Source organism: Suricata suricatta, chromosome 12 (genome assembly GCF_006229205.1).
Source record: "Suricata suricatta isolate VVHF042 chromosome 12, meerkat_22Aug2017_6uvM2_HiC, whole genome shotgun sequence".
Classification (NCBI taxonomy): Eukaryota; Metazoa; Chordata; class Mammalia; order Carnivora; family Herpestidae; genus Suricata; species Suricata suricatta.
The window spans coordinates 92,091,403-92,117,421 of record NC_043711.1 but is presented as its reverse complement, the minus strand read 5'-3'; the positions used below and the strand labels follow the sequence as shown (position 1 = coordinate 92,117,421).

Below are 26,019 nucleotides of genomic sequence, written 5' to 3'. Positions count from 1 at the left end.
GACGGTGGGCGCGTTGTAAGGGTAGCCGCTGGGGAACTCCAGGGAGAGCTTATACCTCAGGTCCTCGTACACCTGGCAGGGGAGAAGCGGGTGGGGAGTACACCTGCCCCCCGAGCCTCTTAGCCCAACCCAAGCCCCAAAAAGGGGGGTGCTGGGACCTTTAGTTTATTAGGGACTTGACAAAAAGACCAAGTGCTGCACTGCCTCTGGTTCTTCCTCTCATATCTGGTAGGGACATCAGTGATCCTTATCCTGCTGATAAGGGGTGTAAACTGGCACCCAGAGGGTTACCAGAACTATATTCTAGTCAGTAACAACATTAGATACTAACAGGTAAAAACAATTATCTTAAGACATAATATCCAGATTTTTTATTTTTTTCAAAGATTTTATTTTTACATAATCTCTATACCCAACATGGGGTTCAAATATACAACCCCAAGATCAGGAGTCACACGTTCCACGGACTGAGCCAGCCAGGCACCCCTGGACTTCTGACTAATCTTAAACCAGATGCGCAGTGGGACGCTGGGGTGCCTCAGTCGGTTAAGCGTCCCACTTTGGCTCAGGTCACAAACTGGCGGTTTGGGAATTTGAGCCCCGCATCGGGCTCTGCTGACAGTTCAGAGCCTGGAGACTGCTTCAGATTCTGTGTGTCTTCTCTGTTCCTCCTCAGCTCGCACTCTGTCCCTCCCCCCCCCTCTCAAAAATAAAGATTAAAACAAAAAAACAGACATGTGGCAATGGCAAACTGCCATCTTGAGACTTGAACCCTTCCATCAGTCAAAGTCCTTGTGTACCTTCCCTTCTTTTCCTTTCTGTCTGGCACCCTGTAGGCATCTAAGATGGAAAGCCCAGCTTTAAACCCAACCTCTTACTGTACAGAGGGAGAGACGAGGGCCACAGGCTCAGAGCGCAAGAACAGAACAGGAGAACGTCCTGCCAGGCTGGAGACGCCTCATACCTCTCTCCAGACCCAGTAAAGCCACACTCCCCCACCTCAACCCTACACTTACTGTGCCAGCTGCTCCATGGATGGTCCCCACCCATTTGAAAAGGTTGTCTGATTCAGGGAAGGCAGAAATTCCTTTGTCACCAGACATCTGGGGAAGAAACAACACCTGCTGGGCTGCAGAGCACACTTGGAGGGGTTCAGCGGGTGAACTCCTTCCTCTTAAGCTCATCACATTTTGATCCAAAATAAAGCAACCAGACCCAACTGATAGGAAGTGATTCAATTCTTGGGGCTGAAACTTCCCCTGTGGGGAGGGGCACTGGGCGTGTTAAGGAGAGAAGGGGTATGCAGAGAAGCAGAAGGGAGCTCTGTACCCCCAATGTTGTTGGATGCTGGGAATTCAATCCAACAGGCCAATGAGTGCTGGTTATATACAAAGCCTGCAGATCATTCACAGACTGGGTAGATCTACATGTGGGCCCTGAAGGATTTCAGCCGGATATTCAGGGTTAATGCGGACAAGGTCATCTAGGAAGAAGCATTTCAAAGTATGACAGGATTAAGAATATTAAGGGTGGAGAGCAGGGTATGGGTAAATCTTCAGGCAAGGAAGGAGGGCCAGGCAGGATAGAGGGAAAGCCTTGTATGGCTTCAGGGAACTATATTTTAGAGAGAACTTCATGGTGGTGGTGGGGCACGGGGGAAGGAGGATCTGGAGTAGACACTGCTGGAAGGAAAGGCGTAGGTGGGGTATATTAACTAACTTCTTCCCAGAAGAGCGCAAACTGGACTCGCACTATGTCTAGCAAAGAACTTGATGTAGGAAAGCTCACCACTGATTAGTGGGAGGTGGAGAGTGGATTAACTAACTCGCTGGGGGTCTGGGCACGTAGTCACTCACCATAAGGGTCATCAGCTCCTGCTGTAGCCTGCAAAATGAGCGATGGGAGTCATCTGGGAGTCTGGATGGGCCAGGGCTCCAGGCGGTGCTTCTCCCCACCACCCCAATCTCTCTGGAGGAGGTGTCCTGGAGGCTTCCCCCACCCTGAGGCCAGACCCAGCGGGGGGCACACTCACTCCCATTTCCATGGGAAGGGGTGTCCTAGTGAGTCCTCACCCTTCCTAATAATTCCTGGCTCCCGCAGGGCTGTCTGGCTTGTTCTTAACTCCCTCAGCTTCTTTGGCGTCTCTCCCCGTGCCAGGTCCCAGTTTCTCCCCATTTCCATCCCCACTCTCCCCCCGCCAAGCCACCAAACGTCCCAGGCACACTTTCATCTTGGCTCACTCGCGGAGGATCCTGGCAGCCTGCCTCCCCGTTCCGTCCTCCTTCGGGGGGACCCTCTTAGGCAGCCCGAGCTCCCGGAGTGCCCTCCTGTTCCCGTATCTGCCTGTTCAAGGAGGAGGTGGGGGCCCGGAAGTCCGAGCTCTCGACCCCAAGGCCCAGGGCGTGCTGGGCGCCGCCAGTGTTACCTCCACACCCCTCACCTCTTGCCCACAGGGCCCCGGGCGGCGCCCCCGCTGGGCTCGGCTCCTTTGCGGGCGGCGGCGACGCTGGCAGCGGCTGGGTCGCGGTTCTGGGAAGCCATCCGGGCGGCTCGAGCAAGGAGACAGGAACCAGGAGAGCACAACTGCAACTGCAGGGCTGGGGGCCCGCCCGTCCGCGTTTGAATTGTAACCCTCCGACGGAACCAGCCAATCAGCGGCTCGATTGGGTTTGATCCAGCCAATGGGGAGCGCCAGAGCGCTCTGTCACCGCGCAACTGCTAGACCCACCCTCCAGCGTGCCACTATTGGGCACTTCTGATGGGCGATTGGTAGAAGCGGTTGCCATTAACTAACGAATCTGCAGCGGATTGGTGACCTTTGGAAAACGCCGACCATTAAAGGGCCAAGAAAATGTCCACGTGGGATGATGAGCCTTTTCAGGGATGCGGTGGGGGAACGCCCGGCGCGCCCAGCCGGGATCCCTACTCCCAGGGGGAAGGAAGCGTCCCGGTCTGGACGACTTCTGTACCCTTCCCTCAACCTGGAAATCCCTGCTCCTCCTCCTCTTATAATGTTCCAGGCACCTCTGTAGGGACCTCTGTCTGAAAACTCATGCGAGGGGAAGGAGGGCCAGAGCAGGAGACTCTTAGAAGCAGGCTCCTAACGCTGTCTCTATGACAACGGCCCTCTGTGACCTCCGACACAGCATTTCGTATTTTAACCTGTTAAACGGGGGTAATGAAAGCCTCTCCGCATTTTCTGGTCTGTTATCTACCCCCTATAGGGCCAGCCACCACTTTTGGCCACTTTGTCTATACCTTAGGGGATGAAGAAATAAGAGACAGGAAAGTTAGCAAGGCACTGGACGTTCCCAGCCTTGTCTCATAAAGCAGATATGCATGCGACAGTGGGACTTTACTGGGTCTGACATGGAATGGGGGAGGGGTAGCTGGTCATCTTTCCCTGTGCCTCCTTCTTCTAGAGCCCTTGGGAATCCGTCCATCCCCACAATGCAGGCTGCACAGCAAGCTCACTGTTTAATTACAAACTGTTTAATTTCTCTTAACCCGATACCCTAACTTTACAAATATAGAACCATGTGCCATTCTGGGGGAGCTCTGTAATGAGTCACTGCAGACTAGCCCAGGCACAGCTTAATGCCGCTGAGATCCATCCAGGAGCAGTCCCGGCAGTGGCCTCAGCCATGTGGGGGAAGGTCTTGGAGGCCTTGGGGGGGGCCTGGCTTCAGGTCTGCGCAGGTGCTTCACCAGCACGATGCTCATTCTCTGTCCGTAGTGTCTCCATGTACTTTCGCATCTTCTCAACCATCCAGGAGGGTAGCACAAAGGATTTCAGCTCCTCCAACTTCAAGTCCAGGCATCCTCTGGAACAGACATTGAGGAGAGGTGAAGCAAGGGAGGGTATAGGCTCAGGCTCACCCCAAGGGGCTACTGTGAGGGAGGGGAGAGGCAGGGGGCAGATGACCCGTTTTACCTGTAGTCATCACTGGCAGCGAGGTCCCGGATGTCCTCCTCAATGAGGAGGTAGGCCTGAGGCAGGAGCAAAGGAGAGTGGTCAGTGCCTTTGATTCCTTTCAACTCAACAACACTTTGTTAAACATGTGCTTAATGTGAGGGCTGGAAGGGACAGGAGCATGGTTTTCAATTCAGGAGGGGAGAGTGAGTGGGAGAGCCTGGGAACAGCTCCCTGCGACCACCTTCCCCGCATACAGAAACTCCATGGGTTAGGGAGTGGGACTGGTGACTTATTTACAGTCTCCTCCTCTTAAAAAAGGACTCTTGAGGTGGCTTAAAATGAAATGGCAAGAGAGCTAGCAAAACACATATGGAAACAGGAAATCAGGAGGAGGAAGCCATATGTGAACCCTAAGAACAAAGATAATTTGGTTTTGAGCTTCATGGCAAAAGGGAAAACATGAGAAGCCGTGCGCACTGCTGTGGTCCTGGGGCCTACAGAGGAGCTTCGGCCCAATGCCAAGGTCTGCAGTGGGAGAGAGCCCTCTCCTGAGCTTCCATACTGGGGAGGTTACTCATCACGTGTGAAAGTCATCTGTGAGAGACGGTTCTTTCTGGTCTCAGGGTCAGGATTGTGTGTCCCCTGAGTAACGTTACCCCCTTCTGAGCCCTGTGACCTATCTGACAGAGGTGTCCTTGAGAAGGGCCTAGAGCTAAATTTGCAAAAACCCATGGAAGTATGCTGGCTTATCAAGTCAGCAATTAAAAATTTTCCCCTTTTAAAGCTAGGCTTGCGGCGCCTGGGTGGCTCAGTCAGTTGAGCATCCAACTCTGGCTCAGGTCATGATCTCTGGTTCGTGAGTTCGAGCTCCACATCAGGCTCACTTCCCTCAGGGCAGAGCCTGCTTCGGATCCTCTGTCCCCCTCTCCTGCTCATGCTTTTTCTCTCAAAACTAAAACATTTAAAAATGTAAAAAGAAATAAAGCTAGTCTTGCTCATGGTTTTAGATCCTGCCATTCCTTTTCCCCATCTATTTCTTAGGAATGTTGCATTTTATACGTCAGTGCTAAGCTCCCTGACATCTTCTTAAACAGGGGGCAGGAATAGGAAGAGTCGTAAAACAGAGGACGGCTTTCCTTGCCAGAAAGGAGATGGCATACTGGTTTGCAAGGCTACTGCATTCTAACAGGAGCAGTGCCAGTGCTGGGGCTGAGTCCTCAGTGCTGGGGCCGAGTCCTCAGGCGGGGGCCACTGTACGTGATGAGCTCACACAGCGATGATTTCCCCAAGATCGTTGCTTGATATAAGCTAAGTACTCTTTAAGCAGAGGTGGTTCTGGAAGGGGCTGCTAGGGGTGGCAAGCGAGTTCTACTGCACGTGCTAACTCCTACTGACAAGACGTGCTGCCCAGATCACTGTGTTGGGGAGACTCTATAGCTGCATCTGGTACAAGAGTGTTGGGATCCACGAGTGCAATCCGTCAACGGGCACAGGAGGGGAAAGCAGTGTTAAGTGTGTCTGCCATTTTTAGGCACAGCTAATAGAATCTAAATACAAGGGATGATGTGGGAGGCTGAGAGAGTGCTGTGTGGCAAGGGAATCCGGGGATCGAGTCTGGTCTTCGGCATGAAGGAGTGGGCCCACTCCACCCTGACAAATCTCCCTTTCCACATGCACCAGGCTCTAAGGGTCTCAGACGTGGAGGTAAGCCCGAACGGGGCCCCTGGGCTGGGCGGGTCTCTGACATGGCATGTGTGGGTGGTGCTTACCATCTTCCCCCCTGTTGCCCGCATGTGATGCTGCTCAGCCAGCCAGTGCTTGTCCTGGGGGTCAGCCGCGTACTGCGAGGAATGAAATCACAGACATCAGCCTAGGGAGAGGAACGTTCCTCATCTGGTCCCGGAGCATCTCGCGGCCCCTGAGGAGCTCTTACTAAGAAGACCTCGTCCCAGCCTGGCGGATGGCGAGGGCTCGCCAACTTCTTCACAGCAAGCAGAGCTGAGCCCACGAGGCCAGGGGATGGGACCCGCATACTAGACAGCTGTAGCACACTTCTAATCCCTCCCCCTTCCTTTCTCAGAATACAGAACTCTGGCAACTGGTCAGACTCATGACTACTCTTCTAGAGTTCTACTCCTCTTTGAAAAATGATCCGAGGGAGCTTACAACACATGTGAGTGGTTAGGGGAGACCATTATTTCCTAAGACAAAAATCAGGACAGTTCATACTCTGGGGGAGGCAAAATAGTACTGTGGTGAAGAACTTGGTTTTGGAATTAGGTTTAAATTCTGGTGCCTGCCCCGTAGTAGATGGTGTCAACCTGGGCAGTAATTTCTTTGAGACTCGGTTTCTTCATCTGTGAAATAGTATTCATACTTATCGGGTGTTTGTTACGGATAAGTGATATAGTGCATAAAAAATGGTAAAGATAGTATCTGACACAGTAAGTGCTCAATAAAGGCAGGTTTTATAAAATACGCACAACATTCGAAATAGAGACAAAGTGAAGAAATCTGCATCGTTACTACCCTTTGAGTTTAAATAATTATTTCATTTCCCGAGTAATATAAATATTAATCAGAAACTATTCAAGTATGCACTCTCTGACCCAGCAACCCCACTTCCAGAGATGTGTCCTGCAGAATCGCCCCCACACGCACACAGGCATATTTGGTAGCACTGGGTGGAATAGCAGAACTGCTGGGCGAAAATGTAAATATCCACTAACAGGGGAGTAATGAAATAAGTTCTGGAATATCTAGTCTATGAATTACACACAGCTGTTAGAAATAAAAGGAGGGAGACTTAATTTAATAACATGGACAAATCTCTAAGATATCATTCATAGATTTATAGTGGTCAGCATATTTTTTTTTCTTTTTTTCTTAAAAAGCCAGCTAGTAAGTATTTGAAACTTTGCAGGCCACATACATCTTTTTCACATATCCTTTGTTCTTATTTTTTTTAATCACCCTTTAAAAGTATAAAAAACCAGAGTTGGACAAAAATAGGCCACAGCCTGGATTTGGCCCACAAGCTATAGCTGCTCCTGAATATTAATTCTGCGGGGCGCATGGTGGCTCGGTCAGTTAAGCATTTGACTGACGCTTGATCTCGGCTCAGGTCATCTTAGGTCATGACGGGTTCAAGCTCTGGACTGTGCGCACCGAGCCCACTTGGGATTCTCTCTCCCTGCCCCACCCCTGCTCATGCGCTTGTGCACGTGCGCATGCTCTTTCTCCCTCAAGAATAAATTAAAGAAAAAGAAAAGAAAAGAAGGTTAGTTCTGTGAAGCGGAGGAGTTTTGTGTGTCTGTTTTGTTCACTGCCAAGTCTCTATCACCTGGAGAATGTTTAACACTCAATAAATATTTGTGTGGTGAATAAGTTTTGGGGTAAAAAAGTAAGATCAGAGAACAATACGTGCTTATATACATATTACGGCTGTTGACATATGTATAGTCAAGTCGCTAAAGGACACACACACACACACACACACACACACACACACACACACGTGTGCACGGCGAGGGAATGGAAAGACGCTCCCACACTGGTAGTGGTGGCTGCTAGCGGAGGAGACTCCAAGTCAAGCGTGAAGGGGAACTTTGTGTTTTGTTCTCTATTAGCTTCTGTATATTGAGTCTTTCTATGATAAGAATGGGCTTATCTATTTCTATTATAAAAAAAAGTTAAAAAGAAAAAAAGTTGAATAATGCATCAGGAGGACAGAAGAATGGGCAAAAAATTCAATAAGCAGTTTACAGAAGAAATACAAAGGGGTGCATTGAAATGAATGAAAAGATGCTCACTGACACTAACAGAGACTATAAAGTAAAACCACAAAAACACTTTCCCTCCACTCCTTAGACTGGAAAGATTACGGTGAGAGATCACACCCCCCAGCAGTGAGTGTGGATTGGCAGTTTATCACAAATGGCGATCTGAGAATTGGGAATGTCTGCTGGTTAACGAACCTTTACTGAGCTCCTGCTATGTGCCAGGCATTGCTCTGGGAGCTTTGCCACATTCTCTCTTAATTCTGCTCATCCTAAAAGGTTGGTTGTATCATTCTCTTTTGGTAGATGACAAAACAGACTGGGAAATGTGAAGCCACTTGCTCAAGGTCACCTGGCTACTAAGCAGTGGAACCAGGACTGACTGAAACCACACCCTTCACGACTGTGCTACTGGAGGTCCAAGTAGGTCCCAGAGCACAGACACTTCGGAGATGATCCAAGAAGCGTTTTTGGAAGAGGTGGATGTGACAGAAGAATCAGGCAGAGACCAGCCTGGGGGGGTGGGGGTGGGGCGGGAGGGAAGGGGAACAGCAGGAGTGAAGGCACCGAAAGGAAAGCGAGGTAGCAAGTAGGCACACTGTCTAGGTGCTGAGGAGCCCAGGACATAAGACTGTAAAACTAGAAGCAAGCCTGCCCTTCAAGGAACTTGAACTTGCACAGAATGTGATTGACAAAGCCATAACTCAGGGACCCCAAAGGAACTGTGTAGTTCCGGCAAAGGGCACCAAGCCTTATGCAGGTGCAAAAGCACCCATCTTCAACACACATGCACTATTATCTTTGGAATATATTTGGATGCTTTCGTGACTGAAAAAACAGAAATTCATTTAAGGGAGCGAGTGAATTCATGCCCCTCCCCCATTATTTTCTTAAATAGTAGAGACCAAAGTACCTTTGTCTGAGAAGGGTTAGAACTGCAGCCTTGCTTCAATCTTTTTATTTTATAGACCATCAGCTAAGGCAGTGGTTTTTGTTTTTTTCTTAAAATTTTATATGTATTTTATTTATGAGAGACAGCTCAAACAGGGGAGGGTCAGAGAGAGAGAGGGAGACACAGAATCCGAAGCAGGCTCCAGGCTCTGAGCTAGCTGTCAGCAAAGAGCCCAGTGTGGGGCTTGAACCCACGAACCATGAGATCATGACCTGAGCTGAAGCCGGAAGCTTAACCGACTGAGCCCCTCAGGTGCCTGGCAGTGGTTAAGAGCTCAAACTTTACTGAAGAGTAAAGGATTCCAGACTGGAATCCTGACTCACCATTTACTGGCTGAGTAACTTTGGGCAAGTCACTTAGCCGTTCCTGACCTCTACTTTTTTTCTTTTTTTTTGTACAATACAGCGATCCCGATCTTTAAGGATAGTTCCAGGAGATAATGTAAGTGCAGCACAAGAAGCTGGTAAACAGCAAGCATACAAAGAAGTAGCTGTTATTATTGAGATACAGGGATGTTGAGTAAATGACAAGAGGTAAGGGTTAAGGAGCAGAGGGGTAACTAGAACCCAGAAGCCCCGACTCCCAGCACAGTATTTGTTCCAAACTCCTTTGTGCCATCAGGCCTCCCAACACCATCTACACATGCTGCAATGGCCTGCCTAACTCCCAGCACTCACCTACCTTAAAGAGGTGCGGGTGCTTGATGTAGATTCTCCCTCTGGTGCCCCCCATCCCCAGGGCCCTGAAAAGGAACAGATGGGTGGTAAGGATTCCAGCAGCTGCAGTCCCAGGAACAGGCCCAAGTTGCGCCCACCTCCCTCTGCACCAAAGCTCTTACACTTACTTGTTGGCTCGGGATCCCAACACAAAGGTGGTAGATTCGTTCAGCCGGGCTGGGTCCCACTATGCAAAAGACAGAGGCTGGTGAGGGTGAGGTGCACCTGGGGGGCAGGATGGAAATACCCTTCCCCTGCCTCCTCCTACCGCCATCCTTGTCCACTATCCCAAACAGCTGATTCAAGTAACTGAGTACTGACAATATGCTAGGCTAGATACTGGGGATAAAGAGATGAGAAAGATACAGTCTGCTTTCTGGAGACCACAGACGTACGTAGAGATAATTATACCATCATGAGACAGGCAGGAGTACAGATGAGGGCCGGGCACGAGGGATGCCAAGGGGGAGAGCAACGGGAAGGCCCCCTTGCAGAGCGAATTCCCAAGTTAATTCTGAAAGGGCGGAGGAGAGGAGGAAAGGAACCAGTCTGAACGCAGGAGGGGAGTGGGCGTGGCATGCTAGAGAAACCATGAGCAGTTCTGTACACCTGAAGGAGACGGAGCGCAGATTAGCAAGTGGCAACTGAGGAGACTGGAGAAAGAGGCAGAGAGGGCTGGAGGCCCTGGTATGCTTCTTTTATGGGTCTGCACTTTATTTATTCTGTAGGCCACGGGGGGTCACCGAGGGCCCTAAACAGGGAGCGCCAGATTTGCTGTAAAGACAGCTCCCTTGCCCACAACGCGGCTAATGGATTCAAAGTGGCAAGACTGTAGGCACGGAGCCATTTAGAGGTTGCCGTACTAATGCATTTCTGAAAGATGAGGGTGTGAGCTCAGCTGGCAGTAAGGATGATGAGGAGGGAAGAGGAACGGAGCTGTATTTCGGGGGTAGAATTGTCCAGGACTCGGGCGGAGGTTGATGGGGAGTAGGGGAGAGGGAAAGATGACTTAAGTAGAGAATGTCAAAGAAGGCTATGAAGAAAGATTCTGACTGCAATGTCGGATAAGCTGAGTTTGAAATGCTGTGGAAATTCCAGGCAGGGAGGTCTAGCAGATGAGGGGTGTGGGACAGACAAAGAGGTAAGGCAACTTCAGGACACACTGAGCCTCAGAAAGATCATTCATAGAAACTTCGGGTGCAGGAGTGGGCCAGGGAGAGAAGTCCGAGGACAGCCCCCATATATGGGTCATTGCTGAAGAAAGAGAGAGAGAGGGAGGGAGGGAGGGAGGGAGAGAGGGAGGGAGGGAGGGAGGGAGAAGGGATGTCTGGAGAGAACAGAAAGATCAGGGAAATGCAGGATCGCTGGCTCAAGGGAGCAGAGTTTAAGACGAAAGGCCGGGTCGCCAGTGTGAGAGCAGAGAGAGCCAGTAATACAGGAGGTGGGATCTAGCTATCTTTCGTTCTTTTCATTTCTTTTTTCTTTTCTTCCTTCCTCTCTGTCTCTCTCTTCCTTCCTCTCCTTCCTTTTCTTTCTTTCCTTCTCTTTTTTTCTTTCTTCCCTCCCTCCCTCTTTCCTTCCTTCCTAACATTTACTTATTTTTGAGAGACAGAGTCCGAGGGAGGGAGGGGAAGAAAGGGGGAGGGAGACACAGAATCCAAGGCAGGCTCCAGCTGTCAGCACAGAGCCTGACACGGGGCTTGAACCCACGAACTGCAAGATCATGACCTGAGCCCACGTGGGACACTCAACCAACGGAGCTGCCCAGGCGCCCCGGAAGAACATTTCTACAGGACACAGGCTCAAGCAGGACAGGGGAGTGTTCAGGCACTGTACCAGGCTTCCACACTGATTTTATTTCAAGAAAGGGTTGCTAACAGAGCCTGCAAACAACTGTTCTGGAGGCTAATGGTAAAGAGCACAGCCTCTGGTGGCAATGAACCTTGGCTTTGAGACTTGGCTAGGACACTCAGCAGGTAAGGGACTCTGAGCATGTCTCTAAGCCTCCACACCCGCTCCAGAGTATTAAGTGTATAAGATTAAGATTAAGTAGGTAAAATGGTTCCTGCTCACAAGGGCATTGACAGGAAAGGAAGCTCAACTATAGACGGGTGACAAAACTCTATCTCATAAGATTGTTATAAAGATTAAATGATACTCCTGAAACCAGTATTACACCATATGTTAACTAACTAAAATTTAAATACAAACTTGGAAAAAGAAAAAAGGTTAAATGCAATCACATAATCCACACAAAAGATTTAGCCTGGTGCCTGTCACATGTTAAGTACCCCTAGTTCCAATCCCTGTTTAAGATCCTTCAGCGAGGCCAGCGGGGGCGTGGGTGCAGGGCAGGGGTTGGGGAATAGGGGGATGGCCCTGGAATGGCATTCACAAATCCCGTACACCCTCGCCCCTTCCCTCACGGTGGGCCCAGCGCCTTGATGAGGCTCCCTGGACCAGCGGTCCCCGCCACCCTCACACAGCCCTACCTTGGGGCCTTCTCGGCGAATTGGCTCACAGGATTTTGGTTTCCATCTGGTTGGAAGGAAAGAAGAAAGGTGACTTCTCTGAGGCGAGGCCCAGGACCGGAGCAGGGCCTGCTGGCGGCGGCGGGAGCTCCTCACACACTCTCACTTTGGCCCTGGCTGTCTCTCCTCCCGGTAACCCACGGGAGCAGACACAAAGGCAAAAAGTCACTCTAGGACTGGCTCTGACATTACCTAGCCATGCGGGCAAGTCCGGGAGCCTCTCTGAGCTGCAGTTTTCTCATCTGTGAAAAGGAGAGAACAGCAGCAGATGCCCCCCGCCCTCCTGTTTGTGAGCAGCGGCGCTGCTTTGGGAGGCCGTGCTGTGGTGCGGTGACTTTACTGCTCTGTCTCCTACACCAGTGCCTTCAAACTGTCCCCGCTGCTCCCGACCAGCCCTGGGCGGCTTTTTCTATCAGGCTTCCACGTAAAGTTTTGTTTGAAAAAAAGACTGTTGCTTCAAAAACTGTGGTGCAATTTGGTTCATTATTAGCTGTAGGATCCTGGACACAAACCTCTGAGTCCGTCTCCTTCTTTGGAAAAGTAACTATACCTTCAGGGTGGCCGTAAGGATGAAAAGGTAAAGTACGTCAGGTGTTTAGACCAGTTATGGCACCTTATGAGCATTTAATGTCGACTAACAATAAAAACAGCTCTGGTATTTAACCAAGCTGGCTGAGCAGTTCTGGGGCAAAAGCGGGACTAAAAAGCGTCCTCCTTGCTGCCTTCGTTCCCCAGCCCTCAAACCAGACTAACCCTCCTCCCTGGTGACTCAAACGCTGGATTTGATTTCGGCAGCAGGAACTCGGGCCTTCCCCCCTCCAGGCCCACTCCCTCCCGGCTCTCACCACACCGCTGGCCCCTACTCACACCATGCCAGCAGCCGCCCGGTCATTTGACAGCATGTGTCCAGGAGGCCGTCCCTTCCTCTGCCATAAAGAACAGCTGTCAGAGGCCTGAGTCTGTGGGAAGCCCCACCCCATCCCACTGGCAGGTCCAGGGTCACCTGGTGGAGATGGTTTTGCCAAGAGGCCAAAAGAGAGTGACCAGGGAGAGGAACTGTCCCCAGGGGCCCCTCCTCTCATGCTAGAAAGGCTCCATGGAGCACAGAGCAAGCCCTCTACTCTCGTCTGGACTTGTAGGGCCTTTTCCCAGCCAGAAAATGGGGAGAGGGTTTACCTTTTTGGGAATGGGGCTTCCTCGATGGGCACATTCTTCTTCTGTCTGTCGGGCTCGCTGGAGGAAAATGGAAGGGAGGAGTTAGTGAAAGGCCAGTGCCTGGGAGCTGCAGGCCCTCCGGGGTTGCAGAAGTCAGAGCCCAGGTCTACACCCTCCAGCCCCTCCCTGGGCCTGGCTTCCGAAGCGCGCCCAGCGTGACGCTATTTGGACCTGGTCCTACACACAGGTAACGTGTGGAAACTCCCTGGGCCCACAGAGGTCACCTGCCCCCCAGCCTCAGCGGTCTCCCCATGGAACAACCCAGACACAGTGAGTCCGACCTTTATCCCTGGAAGTTCATGCGTCAATCTGGGTACTACTTTTTCTCCATCTGAAAACAGTAATTTAGCCTAAAGGGAAGAGAGCAAGTGTTAAGAGTTACTATGTTGGTGGGTAACACCTAGGTTAAAACTCCAAACTGGGTTGAAATTTCTTCCTGGTCAGTACAAATGAACCCCAAGATATACATATAAATAGAGACCTATTTTTTAAAATACTTAAGTGCGGTTGATCCTTTGAACTGTATATATATCTACTTACACACAGATTTTTTTTCCCAATGAAAACAGTACAGTACTGTAAATATATTTTCTCTTCCTTATGATTTTCTCAGTAACATTTCCTTTTCTCTAGCTTATTTTATTGTAAGAATACAGTATATAAAACTTATACAAAATGTGTTCACCAACTATTGATGTTATTGGTAAGGTTTCCAGTCAATATAAGGTGTTAGTAGTCAAGTTTTTGAAGTCGAAAGTTTCTATGTGGGGACTGGCTCAGTTGGTGGAGTGTGGGACTCTTGACCTCAGGGTGGTAAGTTCGAGCTTCATGTTGGGTGCAGAGATTACTTAAAAAATTTTTGTTTTTAAATGTTTTACCTGTTTGTGTGTATATGTGAGTGTGAGAGAGAGGCAGGCAGAGAGGCAGAGAGAGGAGGAGACAGGATATGAAGCTAGATCCATGTTGACAGCAGAGAGCCTATGTGGGGCTCAAACTCATAAGACTGAGATCATGACCTGAGCCGAGGTTGGATGCTTAACTGACTGAGCCAGCCAAGTGCCCTGAGATTACTTCTAAAAATAACTTATATGTGAATTTTCTACCACAGGAAATTGGTGCCTCTCACCCCTGCCTTGTTCAAGGGTCAACTGTAATTAATGATTGTTGCCAAGAAATTAGAAAACTACATAAAAAAAAAAAAATCTAACTTGAAATCTCCCATACACACAGACTACTGTTAGTATTTCAATGTAGGGGGAACCTGGGTGGCTCAGTTGGTTAAACGTCTGACTTTGGCTCAGGTCATGATTTCACAGTCTGTGGGTTTGAGCCCTGCGTCGGGCTCTGTGCTGACAGCTCAGAGCCTGGAGCCTGCTTCAGATTCTGTGTTTCCCTCTCTCTCTGCCCTTCCCCTCCTCACTCTCTGTCTCTGTCTCTCAAAATAAAATAATAAAGACATAAAAAAATTTCAAAATTTCATTACAAATTCCTCATTACTCTTTTCTTTGTAAATATATACTAAACATTTTTTCTAACTAATTGCATTAATACAATACATATTACTTCATAACCCACTGTTTTCATCTAGTACATATTTAGCGGCTAGTACAGAAGTGCTGGGGACGTAGTACTGGGGACACAGTAGTAAGTAGCACATGCAAAGTCCCTGCCCTTGTGGAGCTCACTCCCTGTGGGCAATCTGGAAATAAGGAAATCAACAAACAAGGTGATTTCAGATCATGATAAATGCTCTGGGGAAAAAAAGCCCAGGCAGATGTGACAGACAATTAGCAGAGGGGAGGCTGTGCAGAGAAGGCAGCCTTCTGGGCCGGGCAGGAGGAGAAGGGGGGGGAGGGGGAGGGGGAGGGGCAGAGGGAGGGGGAAGAGAAAGAGGAGGCAGTCGCTGTAAGAAAAGCTGAGAAGCGTGTCAGCAGCAGGGAGGAGCGCCGGAGCACCAAGGTGGGAAGAGACTTGGCTTGAAAAAGATGGCCCGGCAAGCAACGGCAGAGGAGAGAGGGGTGAGCGGGGAGGCCCACAGGTCATGTGAAGACCTGTGTCCACGTGAGCAGCACCGAACCGGCCTGAGCACTCCCCTCTTCTGGAAACTCTTTCCTACAGGCTCCGGTGGCCACACTTCCCTGGTTTTCCTCCTACTTCTGTGGCCACTCTCTCTCAGCCTTTTCTGTTGCTCATCGTCCTCAATCTGGTTCATTCTGTCTCCTTCCATTTGGTGTTCTATCTACTCTCATCATGCTCACAGCTTCAATGAACATCTAGAAGATGATGACACTGTAATTTTAAGAAAAGTTTTGAGTATAGGTGACACAGTGTTGACTATGACTTTTTCTCTTCTCCTTCGAAATTTATACAACAGTCTGCCCCGTGTCTATGTGCTGAGGTCCCTAAATCGGCCAAGTCTGAACTCAAGACCGCTCCTCCAAACACTGCCGTGACGAGTGCATACGTCTCCGTGTGAAATTATGCACGTGTTTTGTGGTGGTTTAATTCACACCTGGCTGCCTACCTGGGCTGCCAGTTTTATGAGAGCAGGAAGCCTGCCTGTTCATTTGCCATTTGTTCCTTCGATTCCTCATTCATTCATTCACTCATTTACTCATTCGCTCGATCACCCGACACTTAGTGTACACATTGTAAGAGTCGTATTCTAGGGCCAGGAATTCTGCAGTGAACAAGATCAGGCCTCAACTCTTGCAAAGCTCAAGCTTGCGGCAGAGGCGGGGGTGGAAAGCGAGACAGGAAATAAGTGCATGAACTATTAATAATTTCATATTGAAATACATGTAGAAATAAACAAGTAAGGTGACAGAGATTAACGGGTGATGAGGAAAGGAGTGAGACGGGGGCTACTTTAGATGGAATGGCCTCGGGGTTTTATTCTGCCTGCAGTGGGAGGTCACTGGGTTTTAAAGAGGAGAGCAACACAATCTGGTTCATCTTGAAAGAGAAGGGTCTGGTTGCCAGGAGCACGGACCGAAGAACGCAAGGATGGAGGCAGCTCAGGGCCGAGATCACACTTGGGAATCATCAGCAGGTAAACTCGCTTCAAAGCCACAGAACTGGAGGGAATCGCTTCGAATGAGAGAGAACCGCAGACCTGAAGGGGTCTGAGGACTGAATTCACAGGTGCATCAATAGTTAAGAGGGCAGGCAGAGAAGGTGAGCTGGCCCAGGAAGCCGAGGAGGAGGGGACGCAAAGTCAAGGCACTGGAGCCAAGAGAGGAGTGCTCGAAGAAACATGAAATGATCCCCTGGCACAAATGCTACCAAAAAGTTAAGTACACTGAGGACACTTTGGGTCCGCAGGATTTGACAACACGAAGGTTACTGATGGCCCTGATATAAGAGGGTTTTGGTGAAGTGGTGAAGAACGACACCAAAACCAAGTGAGAGAAAGAATGAGTAGCAGGTGACAAAGTGGAGGCAGTGACAGCCCCTCTTCCCAAAGTCAAGCTGTAAGAGGGGACAGAGAAGGGGCACCTGGGGGGCTCAGTCAGCTAAGCATCCGACTTCGGCTCAGGTCATGATCTCGCGGTTCATGAGTTCGAGCCCCGCATCGGGCTCTGTGCTGACAGCTCAGAGCTTGGAGCCTGGAGCCTGCTTCAGATTCTGTGTCTCCCTCTCTCTCTGACCCTCCCCTGCTCACGCTGTCTCTCTCTCTCTCAAAAATAAATAAAAAACATAAAAAATAATTTAATAAAAAAAAGTCTTAACCCAAACTAAAAACCCTACTCTAATTGTATCATGTCCAATGTGAAGAATCTTTGCATGTAATGAAGTTCTGTGTGCAATTTAGACAAGAAGGACCCGAAAGAATTTCCAGGTATCCTGGCTATCTGAAAACTAGGTTCTGTTGTGAGGCAGCTGTGTAGCACATTTATTATTTTTATTTTTTTAAGATATTATTTTTTAAAGTAATCTCTACATCCAATGTGGGGCTTGAACCCACAACCAACCCCAAGATCAAGACTCCCACACTCTACTGACTGAACCAGTCAGGTGTCCCTGAGGCAGGTGTGTGTTATAATTATGAATAGAACTCCCTTGTATTTAATATCTAGTATGTTCTGTTTCTTTTCTCTTTTAATTTCCACGGCAAGCCATGGGGGGGGCAGGGGTGGGATTCTTACTCACAATTTTAGGAATAAGGAAATTGAGGAACAGAAAGGCCAAAAGACTTGTTCCAAGTTTCTTGACTCGTCTGGTTTCAAGATGGCCTCTGGGCTTTCTACCTTCCTGTGTTCTGATCACACACCTTCCGTTCCCATCAGCTGACTGCCCCATCAATCCCAGCAATGGGGAAGTCCACAAGGCGGACTTGGGGATTCAGGCGACCGGAACGGTATAGCCGTTTGCGGAGTACAGATTATGCCCAGTTCACATTAATCTCCGCTTTCACTGGGACTCAGGAACAGTTTCACAGCTTCCCTTCCAATCTCCATGGCAGGTTCCCAAACCAATCTCCGCAGGGCAGCCAGAGTGATCTTTCAGAACGCAGATCTCATTAGGCGGTCGGCTGCGTAAAACACCACGCCTAAAATCCGGTTCACAGTGCCCTGCAGATTTGGCCTCTGCTTGTCCTTCCAACCTCATCAAGTATCATTCTCTCCACCCCTGCCTTCCTTCTGTCCCTTCCACGCACTCTGCTCCCTTACCTTGTAGTGCTCTCTCTCATTGCCTCCCACACTCACAGCAGAACAGTCTGCAATCCTACATCTATCGTACGATTGCTGGAGGAACGTCAGGGACCTGGGGGTGAGGACTACGTCCATTTTGCACAGCGCTGGGGGGCCTGGCACAGAGATGGCACCCAGTAGGCTCTCAGTACATAGAAGCTGAAGAGACAAACTCAAAAAAAGCATTCTGGGGGGGCACCTGGGTGACTTAGTTGTTAAATGCTCAACTTCGGCTTAGGTCATGAACTTATGGTTAGAGAGTTCAAGCCCCACATCGAGCTCTGAGCCTGCTTGGGATTCTCTCTCTCTCTCTCTCTCTCTCTCTCTCTGCCCACCACCCCTGCCTCAAAGTAAATAAATAAACTTAAAAAGAAAATAGGATTCTGGGATGCAACTGAGAATGAAGGTTTGTCAATTGAATCTGATTCAGTTCAATCTTACAGTAACATTAGGCAGCTGCCAGGTTGTATTACCAGCAGATGTTACAACCGATTACAATACACTCCAGTCCCAGAGCGAACTGATGAAGCAGGCTCCTGGGAGCTGGGCTGGCTTAAACGGAGAAGCAGATCAGCTTTCACTGCACCGATGGATGGGAGCTTTGTCCTCTCGAAGCTGAGGCTCGGCCCCTGGTCTTGCTCTTCTCTGAGGCTGTGCCCGAGCAGCTGGCCAGCCAACCGGCCAGACGACATCACTCCCTCATCCCCTGAGACTCCCTCATAGGACTAAGCTCGCATCAGCCTCTGTGCCTTGAGTGTGAAAACATTCCGTCTCTGACAGCTAGTGGTTTCAGAGTCAAGCCCAGAATCTGGGCAATGCTGACAATTCCTATTAATAAGAAGAGCTGACATGTGCAAACAGGTTCACTTCTATCTTGGGAGCACAGCCCCACTTAGAGACCTGATGTCACGCACGCCTCCTGACCACACCCTGAGAGGCAGAGAGGGCGACGGCCTCCACGCGGCCAAAAGGGGCTGTGACTACTTGAAGAGTTAAGTCACCAAGTACTTGCAGAGGTGAGACAGTCCTGAGCTATTCTAACTCTTGCTTATTCTGAGCCAGTTTCTTCTGTAAACTAGGGACTAAAATATGCCTTCTGGGATGTCACTGAACGAATACACGCGAACGTGTCTATCCTGGTGCCTGGCACATGGAGCCACTTGCCTCCTCTGTCAGCTGCACTCCGAGCCCCAGCTGGATGTCAGTGGCCTGCCAGGCACCCCCCTCAAAGACCAGGAGTGAAGTGAGCACATTTGGCAGCCCCGAGGAGGAACCCTGTGCCCGCACGTCCTACCCCTTCGGTCTCACCTGCTCCAGGCAGCTCCGACAGGCCTCCTGGATCAGCTGCTCGGCGTCCACTTCCTCCCCCACGTTGTCTCTCACATTCAGTGCCGCCTTCTGGAAGAACTAGGGAGAAGTACAACAGAGGTCAAGGTCAGAAGACCTGCTAATGCGCATCAACTTGAAGGATATGGAATATAAGAGAAGCTTTGTCTTACCCTCATACAGAAGGGAAAAGGGATTATGAATGTGGCTTTGAGATTGGACAGATTTAGAGTCAAATCCCAGGTTCCTCCCTCCATTCTCTCGTAAGAAGGGTAACAATCATGGAGTTCCCAAAGGATCGTCATTACAGCACCGATGTGTAAGGAGTACAAATCAAAGCAGAACTTAAATGTCCGACTATTGTTCAAATAAATCATGGTATAGCCATGCCAGGAAGTAGTGTGCAAATATTAAAAGTCACAGTAAGGAAAGGGGCGTCTGGATGGCTCAGTCGGTTAAGTTACGCATCTGACTCTTGGTTTCGGCTCAGGTCGTGATCTCACAGTTTGTGAGTTGGAGACCCGCACCCATCTCTGCACGGACAACGTGGAGCCTGCTTGGGATTCTCTCTCAGGGACCCTCTCTCTGCCCCTCCTCTGCTCACGCTGTCTCTTCCCTCTCAAAACAAGTAAATAAACTTAAAAAAGAAAAAAACAATTCTCTCTTTCCCTTTGTTCCACTCCACTGCTCACTCTCTTTTTAAAATAAAAAAAAATTAAAATAAAAAACCACAGTAAAGATGGTATAAGAGAACACACACACACATACACATACACACACACATACAATTTTACATTTTTTCTTCTTTCCTTCCTTTCTTTTTTGAGAGAGAGAGAGAGAGAGAACAGGGGAGGAGCAGAGAGAGGTAGACACAGAATCTGAAGCAGGCTCCAGGCGCTGAGCTGTCAGCACAGAGCCCAATGCACTTGAACTCATGAACTACGAGATCATGACCTGAGCTGAAGTCGGACGCTTAACTGACTGAGCCACCCAGGCGCCCTGAGAATATTTTTGACATGAAAAGGCATTCAAGACACATTGCTAAGTGAAGGAACGAAGCCATCCAACAGTTTGGTACAGAGTGAGTCTATTTACGTAAAACAGCATAAAGCAAACACAGACAAAAGAACTGCAAGGATTTTTATTAAATTAACAGTGGTGATATTATGGATGATTGTGTTCTTTCTTTTTTTGCTTACCTATAGTCTCTCAATTTTTACAATGTACCTGTATTACTTCTATATAGGAAGAGAGGAACAGCGAGGCCAGGAAAGATCCCTGGCATAGCAAGTCCTCAGTGAATTCTTTGCCCCTTCCGAAAGAAACGTGTGGGATGGGGGCCTGAGACCTGGCCAGGGCTGCACGACACCAGTGGTCCAATCAGCTGGGGAAAGGGAAGGCAGAAGGTTCCTCTATGAGAGGAAGAGTTGGAGTCTTGAAAACACTGAGGGACAGGTGACGAGCGGCCTCAGATGGAGTCACTGGGAACACATTCACAGTAAGAGTCCAAGTTTCTAGAGGAGTGTTCTATAGAAAACTGCTGACACCTATTATCTCTCTCTCTCGTTTTTGATTTTATGTAGACGGGGCACCTGGGTGGCTTCGTCGGTTAAGCGTCCAACTTCAGCTCAGGTCATGATCTTACAGTTCATTGGTTCGAGCCCCGTATCGGGCTCTGTGCTGGCAGAGCTAAGCCTGCTTGGGATTCTCTCTGCCTCCACCTCCCTCACTACCCACTCATGCACAAGTGTGTGTGCATGCTCATGGGCTCTCCCTCTCTCTCTCTCAAAATAAATAAAAACTTAAGGGGCGCCTGGGTGGCCTAGTCGGTAGGCATCTGACTTCAGCTCAGGTCATGATCTCACCGTTCGTGAGTTGAGCCCTACATTGGGCTCTCTGCTATCAGCACAGAGCCCGCTTGGGATCTTCTGTCCTCCTCTCTCTCTGCCCCTACCCCACTCTTTGTCTCAAAAATAAATGTTAAAAATTAAAAGAAACCCAAAACCACCTTAAACAAAATACACATGGAATCTGACTCTTTCCCAAACCTTCGCTGCTGACACTCGAGCCATGTCATCTCAAGCCTCCTGACGGGTCCTCGTGCAGGTGCTTCTTTTCACATCAGTCAGTGACCCTCTAAAAATGCTCGGATCAAGTGCTCTGCTCAGAACTCTCCAAGAACCTGTACTTGACTCACAGTAAGCCCCAAAGTCCTCACTGTGGCCTCGAGGGTTCTGATGAACTGGCCCCTACTTCCTCTGACCACCACTCCTGTTACCCCCCCTACTGGCTCAGTCGGCTCTCCACGTGGGCAACTTTGTTGCCTTTTTTTTTTTTTTTTAAAGTTTTATTTATTTAAGTAATCTCTACACACAACATGGAGCTTGAACTCATGACCCGGAGACCAAGAGCGGCATGCCCTTCCGAGCCGGCCAGGGGCCCTGGCTTTGTCGCTCTGAACGTGCCAGGCACATTCGTGCCTCAGCTTTGGCCCTTGGTCCCTCTACCTGGACTGCTTTTCCCTGACGTGCCTCTATTGTTTGTTTCTTCCTCACTTTATTCGAGTCTCTGTTCACGTGTCACAATCTATGAAACAGAACCAGTCCCCTGGCCACTCTCTCCCTCCTCCCTCTGGTGTTCCCTAATGCAGTATGTGTTTGTTTAAAGAGAACACGGACACTGTCATTTGTTCACTGCTACATCCTCAGTGCCTTTAACAGTGCCTGCTATCATGGGGGTTCTCAGTAAATCCTTTTTTTTTTTTTTTAAATCTTTATTTTTTAGAGAAAGAGAGCATGAGCCGGGGAGGGTAGAGAGAGAGGGAGACACAGAATCTGAAGCAGCCTCCAGGTTCCGAGTGTCAGCACAGAGCCCAACGTGGGGCTTGAATCCATAAGCTGTGAGATCATGACCTGAGCCAAAGTCAGACGCTTAACTGACTGAGCCACCCAGGTGCCCCTCTCAGTGAATACACAAGAGGAAGAGGTCTAGGAAGAAAAAGAGCTCAGTTCTGAATATGCTGACTTTGAAGTACCTATGGGACAATCAGGTAGAGTCATGTAAAGTTTATTTATAGGCCTAGAAAGGAACGTTTTAAATTTTAATTAATTAATTTAAAGAGGGAGGGAAGGGCAGAGAAACAGGGAAAAAGAGGATCCCAAGCAGGCTCCACACTGTCAGCGTGGGACTTGAACTCATGAACCATGAGATCACGACCTGAGCCAAAAGTAAGAGTTGGAAGCTTAACCAACTGAACCACCCGGTGCCCGAAAGGAATCTTAAATAATAATAATGGTGACACCATCAAACAGTAAAAACGCCGGTTCAAAGCACAGTGCTGAGCACATTACACTAAAATCATCTTATCCTCATAATGACTCGGCAAAGAGGTATTGAGATGACCCCCCGGAAAGGAGAAAAGGTTCTCAGGGATGAAGAAATGACACATCTGTGTAGCAGAGCAAGTGAGCGGGATGGTGGCGCAGGAAGACCTGCCCGGGCAGCTCTGGCCTTGGTCATTTTCTGCTGCGGTGTCCCGCTCACCTTCATGTACTTATTGAAGACAGTCTGGATCTCCTCATTGATGCTGGGCTGGAGGACGGCTCGCAGAAGGTCCATGGAGATAGCAGGGTCTGTGAAACTGCGATCAGGAGGGAGACACAGTCAGGGCTCACGTCCCAAACATCTCTCTCCCGCTCTGCCCAGCCCACTCGACACCAGCTCCTTTAAGGAGAGCAGACAGCTTCTACTGAAAACAAGCTACAGGCTCGGGTTCTGTGCATGCTACATAGATGGATGGCTTTATTCCCGTCTCATAATAACCCGATGAAATGAGCATTACTTTTTTAAAGATTAAGTTTTTAGTTTACCTCCAAGTTAGTTAGCATATAGTGCAACAAGGATTTCAGGAGGAGGTTCCTTAATGTCTCTTACCCATTTAGCACCGCCCCCTCCCACAACCCCTCTCACAACCCTGTTTGTTCTCTGTATTTAAGAGTCTCTTATGTTTTGTCCCCCCCCCTTTTTTTTTTAAATGTTTTATTTATTTTTGATACAGAGAGAGACAGAGCATGAGAGGAGGAAGGGCAGAGAGAAGGAGACACAGAACTGAAGCAGGCTCCAGGCTCTGAACCAGCTGTCAGCACAGAGCCTGACGCGGGGCCCGAACCCACGGACGTGAGATCTGACCTGAGCTGAAGCCGGAGACTTAACCGACTGAGCCACCCAGGTGCCCCTGTCCCCCTCTGTTTTTATATTACTTTTGCTTCCCTTCCCTTATGTTTTGTATCCTTTTTTTTAAAAAAAAGTTTTATTTATTTCTGAGTGACAGAGAGTCAGAGCATCAGCAGAGGAGGGGCAGAGAGAGAGAGAGGGAGACACAGAATCTGAAGCAGGCTCCAGGCTCCGAGCTGTCAGCACAGAGCCCAATGTGGGGCTTGAACTCACGAACTGAGATCATGACATGAGCTGAAGTCAGACACCCAACCGACTGAGCCACCCAGGCACCTGTTTTGTATCTTAAAATCCTCATATGAGTGAAGTCATATGATATCTGTCTTTCTCTGACTAAATTTCGCTTAGCATAATACCCTCTAGTCCCATCCGTGTAGTTGCAAATGACAAGATTTCATTCTTTTTGTTGAGTAATACTCCATCATACACACACACATCCCACATCTTCTTTATCCATTCATTGGTCGACAGACATTTGGGCCCTTTCCATACTTTGGCTATTGTTGATAGCGCTGCTATAAACATTGAGGTGCATGTGCCCCTTTGAAACAGCACACCTGCATCCTTTGGATAAATACCTAGTAGAGCAATTGCTGGGTCATAGAGTAGTTCCATTTTTAATTTTTTGAGAAACCTCCATACTGTTTTCCAGAGCGGCTGCACCAGTTTGCATTCCCACCAGCAGAGCAAAGGAGATCTTTCTCCGCATCCTCACCAACATCTGTTGTTGCCTGAGTTGTTAATGTTAGCCATTCTGACAGGTGTGAGGTGGTATCTCACTGTGGTTTTGACTTGTATTTCCCTGATGATGAGTGATGTTGAGCATTTATTTTTCATGTGTCTGTTGGCAATCTGGGTATCTTCTTTGCAGAAGTGTCTATTCATGTCTTTTGCCCATGAAATGAGCATTATTCTTAAAGTGTTTTATGAAATACAAAATCTATAAGCTTTAACAAATAGTTTTAGTGAACATCCCAGGTCAAGAAATATAGTCCAGGGGTGCTTGGGTGGCTCAGTCGGTTAAGCGCCCGGCTTCGGCTCAGGTCATGATCTTGCGGTTCGTGAGTTCAAGCCCTGCGTTGGGCTCTGTGCTGACAGCTCAGAGCCTGGAGCAGGCTTCGGATTCTGTGTCTCCCTCTCTCTCTGACCCTCCCCTGCTCACACTGTCTCTGTCTCTCAAAAATAAATTAAAAAAAAAATCCATATCCCATAAGCCTACCTACCTTGTGCTCTTTCCCTTCACTGAAATAAATACTACTAGCCCTACTTTTTTCCTGAACCTTCATGTTATTCTGTCTCGTTAGCAATTTATTTATTAAAAATTTTTTTATATGTCTATTTTTGAGAGAGAGAGACAGAGACAGAGTGTGAGCAGGGGACAGGCAGACAGAAAGGGAGACAGAGACTCCAAAGCAGGCTCCAGGCTTTGAGCTGTCAGCACAGAGCCGGATGAGGGGCTCTAACTCATGAACTGCGAGATCATTACCTGAGCCAAAGTCTATGCTTAACCCACCGGGCCACCCAGGCGCCCCCTGGACCTCTGAATCAGCGCCCTCAAGCACAGAGCCAGTGAGTGTTAGGGATCTTAGGCCTGACTAAATCCATGACTACCCCTTATTTTGTACATCAGTTCAGAGGAGACAATGATTTAACCAAGGTCACACACAGAGTTACAGAATCTTAGTCTCCTTTGTCCTAGTCCAGTGCTCGTTCCAATGGCTGAGTATCTCTTCTCAGCTTGGTGCAGTGGGGACCTCAAAGGTGCTATCCAAGCCAATGCCTGCTGGGAGCTAAATACCCAGGACCAGCCTTACCTTGTAGTCATCTGTGAGCGGCGGCCCCTTCGCTGCACCTGCCGGTGCTTTATCATTATATTCCAAGGGTTCTGTGGGGACCAAGGGAACAGGTGTCACTGAGGCCCGTGACACTGGGGTGGAGGGCGGATATGAACTTAAACATAGACAGCCCTGCTTCTCAGGGATGGGGTTGGCGGGAGCGCAGCGGTTGAAAGGCCCTGCCCGGGAGGAGGAACAGAGGACAAGCTTCCTGCCTCGAAAACTCCCACCCCCACCTCTTCTGGAACGGCAGGAGGAAGGGAACCAGTGTTAACCCAGGCGGCTACTCTGGGGCAGGTGGCGTGCTGGGCGCTTTCCTCGTACTTACACCCCATCCCCACAACTTGATGAGGCTGGCACTAATCATCTCCATTTTACAGAAGAGGAAACTGGAGCTCGGGGGTTGGCAGGACTTGCTCACGTCACCTAGCTACGAGGGCGCCACCAGAATTTGAATCCAGGTCGTTGGACTGCGAAAACGCCAACTCCCTGGGCAGCTCCAGCCGCCGCGTTCTCTCGCCCGCGGACCAGGGTCCCAGGAAGCCCGAGGCCCAGCCGGCCCGAGCCCAGGCCCAGCCCCGGCCTCCCCGGGGGCGCCCTCACCGTGAGAACCAGCTGCCCCGCTGCGCCCACGTCGCCCAGGTCGGGGCCGCCTCGCTCTGCCCCGCTGGGTCCCCGCGGCTGCTCGGCGTCGCCAGTGGCCCCCATGGCTCCCCCGGCCCCCACAACTTCAGACCGACTCTGCCACCGGCCGGAAAGTGGCCCCGTGACGTCATTGGAGCGCGCCGCGCGCCGGCCCGGAAGCGCGCCGCGCCGAGCTGC

General features: G+C 49.6%; 2 protein-coding genes across 4 annotated transcripts in view; both read right to left on the bottom strand.

Moving 5' to 3' along the window:
* UBE2C (ubiquitin conjugating enzyme E2 C) overlaps positions 1-2,683 on the bottom strand; it is a 3,556-nt gene extending 873 nt beyond the window's left edge. The window contains exons 1-4 of one of the 2 annotated variants that reach the window (XM_029917631.1): positions 2,441-2,675; positions 1,857-1,884; positions 1,017-1,103; positions 1-72 (exon numbers count right to left, since the gene is read on the bottom strand). The exon at positions 1-72 is cut by the window's left edge and continues 7 nt beyond it. In XM_029917631.1, the coding sequence (XP_029773491.1) occupies positions 1-72; positions 1,017-1,103; positions 1,857-1,884; positions 2,441-2,541 (288 nt within the window). In that variant the 5' untranslated portion in view covers positions 2,542-2,675. Of the gene's footprint in view, positions 73-1,016; positions 1,104-1,856; positions 1,885-2,440 lie in introns of both variants that reach the window. The other variant, XM_029917632.1, reaches the window with a different exon arrangement.
* Positions 2,684-3,470: 787 nt separating this feature from the next.
* On the bottom strand, positions 3,471-25,968 carry DNTTIP1 (deoxynucleotidyltransferase terminal interacting protein 1). 2 transcript variants are annotated; one of them, XM_029917762.1, is made up of 14 exons: positions 25,801-25,968; positions 25,177-25,247; positions 22,673-22,769; positions 19,112-19,210; positions 13,391-13,459; positions 13,071-13,127; positions 12,764-12,820; positions 12,087-12,136; positions 11,856-11,901; positions 9,492-9,550; positions 9,329-9,389; positions 5,686-5,757; positions 3,935-3,990; positions 3,471-3,824 (listed from the first exon to the last, which is right to left on the bottom strand). In XM_029917762.1, exons 1-14 carry the CDS (start codon positions 25,903-25,905, stop codon positions 3,686-3,688), a joined length of 1,038 nt encoding a protein of 345 aa, XP_029773622.1. In that variant the 5' UTR covers positions 25,906-25,968; the 3' UTR covers positions 3,471-3,685. The 2 variants fall into 2 exon arrangements, with proteins under 2 accessions (XP_029773622.1, XP_029773623.1); XM_029917763.1 differs by lacking the exon at positions 12,087-12,136 and having other exon boundaries at positions 12,762-12,820; positions 25,801-25,967.
* Between the last annotated feature and the right edge of the window lie 51 nt (positions 25,969-26,019).

Bases quoted from the DNA above. Each gene is read 5' to 3' on its own strand.
- DNTTIP1 (XM_029917762.1), bottom strand. From the start codon at position 25,905: ATGGGGGCCACTGGCGACGCCGAGCAGCCGCGGGGACCCAGCGGGGCA. The intron at 22,770-25,176 runs GTAAGGCTGGTC...TCCTGATCGCAG, and splicing joins CGCTCACAGATGACTACAAG to TTTCACAGACCCTGCTATCT. The intron at 13,460-19,111 runs GTGAGACCGAAG...TCTTCCCTTTAG, and splicing joins GTCGGAGCTGCCTGGAGCAG to GCTAAATTACTGTTTTCAGA.